Here is a 5,157-nt window from a genome sequence, read left to right as displayed (position 1 = left end):
AGAGATAAGAAAACTTTTTTTCAAGTGCCACAATTTGATGTATATGTGTGTGTGTTTTGAGTGTGTATATCTCTGTGAGTGCATGTGATAAATGGCAGAGTACCAAACTATGTCCATGAACGGCACTTATGAAAACCATATGAAAAGGAGAGAAATGAAGTTTGCAGCACCTCCCCCCATTCTTACACACACATCCACATAGCTTCCCCCCTCCCTTACTCCCACGTCTTCCAAAAACATACAATTCTTTTCCTCAACTCCCTCCCTCTCTCCCCTTCTGCCAACCCTATTTCTTGTTATATATCCCTCCCTCTACCCCCTTCCCATTTCTCCCCTCCCTCCCTGCTCTCTGGAATCTTGGGACAATCTGCATGCACTCAGCTCCAGCTCAGATCTGTTTCAGTAGGACAGAGTGAAGAACACAGAGAGACAGTGAAAAATATCAGGGTTCAAATGAAGGGAAAAAAGTTAAGATAGCCAACAAAAGCCTGCCAAGAGAGAAAGCCACAGTTAAAAGAAACTTTCAAAGGCCGGGACTTAAGTGTTTGTAAAAAGTCAGGTTGAGAGACTTTGTGGAGAGTGAAGGGATATAAAGTTCTAAAAAAGAATGGGCTCCCTGATGAGTTGTGCTGCTGCTCTTCTCTTAAACTCCATGCTGGCTTTGCTCTTCGGAGTTTCTTCAGTACTGGGCCAAGACTTGAGAGAGAGGGATGCTCTATGTAATGTGGATGGTTGCTTTGTGGTCTATTTCCAACGAAAAACCTTCTTGGACTCATGGAGGGCCTGCAAAGAGAAAGGTGGCAACCTGGCTACCATCAAAAGAAAGGAGGATGCCACCACTATTGCCACACTTTTCTCGACTGTTGACTTGCGCCACTCGCGTGCCGAAGTCCAGGTATGGATTGGCCTGCAGCGCCAGCCTCGCCAGTGCACCACTACACGCCCGCTGCGGGGTTTCTCTTGGACTACTGGAGACCAGGACACAGAGTATACCAACTGGCAGAAAGATGATTCCCCTGGTATGTGCACGGTACCACGCTGTGTGGTCATGGGCTACAGTATTCAAGAGCAGAATGATAACTTAAAATGGTTGGATGGTTCCTGCTCAGTCCCTGTAGATGGGTATCTTTGCCATTATGCCTACAAAGGAATGTGTCCTGCCCTTTGGAGAGAAGGTGCAGGCAATGCCCTTTACACAACACCATTTAACCTTCTAAGCACACTGCTAACTCATGTACCCTTTGGATCTGTTGCTACCATGCCCTGCCCCATAGGTACCAAGGAGGAACAGTCATTTTTGTGTATGCTAAAGGAAGATGGCTCAGTGGGGTGGTCAAGAGATTCCCCTCTCTGCTCTGATCCCCATGTATCGCACAACTGGTGTAACCAGGATAATGGTGGATGCGAACATTTCTGCAGGCCGGCTGGTGCTCACGTCTACTGTGAGTGTGCTGAAGCGTATCAGCTAGGAGAAGATGGGCAAAGCTGTGAGCTGTCTGATGTTTGTCAAGGGGCCCCCTGTGAGTTTGAGTGCCTGCCCCTTTCAGATGGGTACCGTTGTGCCTGTCCTGAAGGATACATGCTTGCACCAGATGAACGTGGCTGTCTGGATGTAGATGAGTGCCTCCAGAGTCCTTGTGAACAACTTTGTGTGAATGCTCCGGGGACATTCGAATGTCGATGTCGGGAGGGTTACCATCCAGATGATGAGGGTGGATGTGAGGATTTAGATGAGTGTATGAATGACCCATGTGAACATGCCTGTGAAAACACTCCAGGTTCTCATATCTGCCACTGCCATCTGGGTTTTTCCCCAGTACCTGAGGACCCAAGCCGATGTCAAGACACTGATGAGTGCCAGATCCCCAGGACCTGTGAGCAGATGTGTGTGAATTATGAGGGTGGATTTGAGTGCTATTGTGAGGAAAGCTACGAACTCATGTCTGATCACTACTCATGTCGGAAGAGAAGGGAAGGAGATGACCAATCTGCTGTTACCCCTCCTTTTCCTTGGGTCACCCACCGACCTGGGCCTGTATGGGACCCTGTGGAGTATGACTGGAATCCTCAGCAGAGCCACACTGACTGGCCTCCATTGGAGGAGCAACCTCTGGACTGGCTGACTAATCCACCCAGAGTTTTGAATTCTGATGTCATTTGGGTTACCAGTGCTCCACAGGAGGAACTGCCCTTTGATTCAGCACTGGACCCTCTGACACAGGGGGCTGAGAAGGACGAAGAAGATATAGACAATGGGGGCGCTGACCGGTTGAAATGGGGAGACAGATATCAGTCTGAGCTGGAAGTTTTGCCGAACACCATCTACACCACGCCTCCACCCACCACCAGCTCCAGCACTACCACAGACTTGTACGAAGATGACAAGGAGACCACCACAGCTCCTCCCTTCCTTTCCGCCTTTACAATCTCTGAGGGAGCTTGGAATGGGTGGGCAGCGCAAACCACTTCCAGCCAGAAACCAGGAAATCCAGAGGATTCAGTGATAGACCACAACATGCCTACGGATTCCAGCTACCACAGTGAGGAAGAAAAAGAACAGTACCCCCTTAGGGAAAATTTTGAGTTACCACAGGAGGAGTTGGGGAAGGAGGAAAATGACTGTGTGGACTGCACACACACTCAACAACCAACTGTTTCCACCCAGCTTAATCCTTCCCGGCCACCTCTGAGTGAGGGTGGACAGAGTGTTGACATCCTGGATTCTGAACAGGAAGACAGTGGGCAGAAACAGAGCAGCACTTGGCTCCTGGTAGGCCTCCTAGTGCCCATCTGCATCTTCATTGTGGTGATGGTGGCACTGGGCATCGTATACTGCACCCACTGTGCTGTTCAGCCACGCAATAAGAACGTCACTGATTGCTACCACTGGATCTCGGGGGCTCATGATAAACAGGGAGCTCCTAACCCCTCAGCAGGGGTTAAGACCCATGTTTAAACAGAGAAGAGAGAAACTGACATTTAGATAAACTGTTTTGGAGGTAAGCAGGAGTGACTAATGAACCTGGTAACAGGCAAGTTAAAATTTTTACTCTCTCTGAATGTGGAACTGCACATTCTTTGAACACATTTGAATATTACTGTTGAATATCAACTGATAGAGGTGGGGAAGGGACACTGAAAACCACTTTTTGGGGGTGGGGTTGCTATGTCACACAAACTGCTTTGATGTTTCATACACTGATCTGATTGCTTCATGATTGCACAAGGCTACACAGTTATAAAATATTACTGTCTTCATTAGTAAAAAAAAATCTGCCAATATCTGAGGATAATGTGTGTAGACATTTTTTCGTTTCAGCATTTCACAGCTGGAGCCAAATCCTGCTAAGAGCTGTGGAAAACATTGTATTGATGGCAAAAGCATTCTGCTTTTTGACATAGCAGAACTTGACTACGAAGTCTCTGTCATGCAAAATCCTCAGGCTCAGTTCATTTCAATAGCATATCACTGTAGATAACTGTTACTGTCAACTGTGTTAAAAGGATTTAGATGCATTGTTAGCTCACATCAGCAGTGGGTGAAAGGAGACTCCCTCCCAAATATCTTTCCAAGAGAAAAGACATTCTGCGGTCACATAATAATGCTGGGAAAACAATCATTTGAAAATCACTGTGTTTGAGCTGAATGGTTATTAAGAGATCAAAATGTTCTTTGTATATTGTGGTTCTATTGTATTTATGTTTGTTTCATACGTGTCACCAACCATGTAATAATTCAATTATATTTTGACATTTCAGTGACACAGTTTATGGACCCCATAAACCTAGTGATATGCAGAGGAATGTCTGTCCACACATGGGAATGTTTTTCCCCACTCATGTCCAGTTTAACAGCACTTCTCCTTTCCTTGACTTTTTTTTTGAAAAGAAGTTAAAGCGCAGATGTTCATATTGCACAAGGAATGTTTTTAGGGGCTAATAGCTGAAATTAGCCTTGACCTTGTTCATAGAATGGCCATCAATCACCCTTTGTAACCCTAATTCATTAGTACATCCCAGAAGGTTGTGTCTTAAACCAGCCGTGAAATGTTTTTATGGCTGTGTTGGATCACATTCAACTGTGTGAGACCGCAGTCATCATGACATTTTGCAGTTCCTGGTGCAACTTCCTGCTGCAAAGATATTTAACAATTTATAAAGACAATCAGATCTCAAATATTTCAGGTTGCAGATTGCAAAATTCCAAAAAAAAAAAAAAAAACAGGGGAGGAAAGCTGCATTCGCTTTTTTGGAGAAGTGCTTGTTAGATATTAGGTTGTATACATTTTATAAACCAAAGAAAAAACAAATAAAAAAAACTCAAGACAATTACATTACATGGCTGTGGAAACAAAGTGCCAAATCAAATTTACACAAGATACATCTTTATTTTATTGATAGACTGTGAAATATAACGTCTGATGTCTTTTTTCTGTTATATCTTATGAAATTTTGAATTAAAAGGTATGACAGGGGTTCTGCATGAAAGTTTGTTATTGACCATGGAAACTAATTTGACTATCTTTTAGGATCATTAAATGCATTAGAGGATGAATTTTCATCACATTCACAAACCGGCCATCCCCTTAGGAAAACTGTTAAATGCATTTGAAAGCTCAAGGAAAAGCTAGTAAGAAGAGCACAAGATATTGTTTTTCGTCAACATATTACAAGGAGTTTTGTGGATGACATTGATGTGTTTGTTATTGCACTTGTGATGACATCACTGCTCTGAACATTTGAAGCACATTGTGCTGATCGTTATATTCCTATCATTCACCTTTTTATAGACCCTGAAGCAGTGGTGAATTAAAAAGCCATGTGGTATTTGGAGTAACCTCTGCAGAAAAGTGAAGGAATGAATGTGGGTAGACGGAGGGGTGGGTGTGTGACAATAAGGATACTGTAATTTAAAAAAAATACCATGATCCTCAGTGTGACCTCTGTTTGTACAAAGAGTTTTTACAGAAAATACCACAGAATACTTTAGCACAGTAAGGAAGCATTGTGATTGCATTGACTAATGGAATGTGCTGATCAAAACCAGGTTCTGGCTCTGTGAGTGGCTCTCAGAGGGGGTCTCACTTTCTCTTGCTCGCTCTCTCTTCTTTCTCTGTCTCTCTCCCCCTCTGACCTATTTTCAGCATTGTGATCCCT

The 5,157-nt window shown here is 44.2% G+C and overlaps 1 protein-coding gene across 1 annotated transcript; it reads left to right on the top strand.

The window, feature by feature from the left end:
• The first annotated feature begins 358 nt into the window (after positions 1-358).
• cd248a (CD248 molecule, endosialin a) lies at positions 359-4,224 on the top strand. Its single transcript, XM_040141307.1, has one exon. It carries the CDS (start codon positions 608-610, stop codon positions 2,954-2,956), a length of 2,349 nt encoding a protein of 782 aa, XP_039997241.1. The 5' UTR covers positions 359-607; the 3' UTR covers positions 2,957-4,224.
• The last annotated feature ends 933 nt before the right edge of the window (positions 4,225-5,157 follow it).

The sequence above is a fragment of the Xiphias gladius genome, chromosome 12 (assembly GCF_016859285.1).
Source record: "Xiphias gladius isolate SHS-SW01 ecotype Sanya breed wild chromosome 12, ASM1685928v1, whole genome shotgun sequence".
In the NCBI taxonomy this organism is placed as follows: Eukaryota; Metazoa; Chordata; class Actinopteri; order Istiophoriformes; family Xiphiidae; genus Xiphias; species Xiphias gladius.
The sequence above is the reverse complement of the archived record's forward strand: the minus strand, read 5'-3'. Positions and strand labels throughout refer to the sequence as shown.

What these genes read in the sequence shown, in the direction of transcription:
- cd248a (XM_040141307.1), top strand. Translation starts at nt 608, where the DNA reads ATGGGCTCCCTGATGAGTTGTGCTGCTGCTCTTCTCTTAAACTCCATG.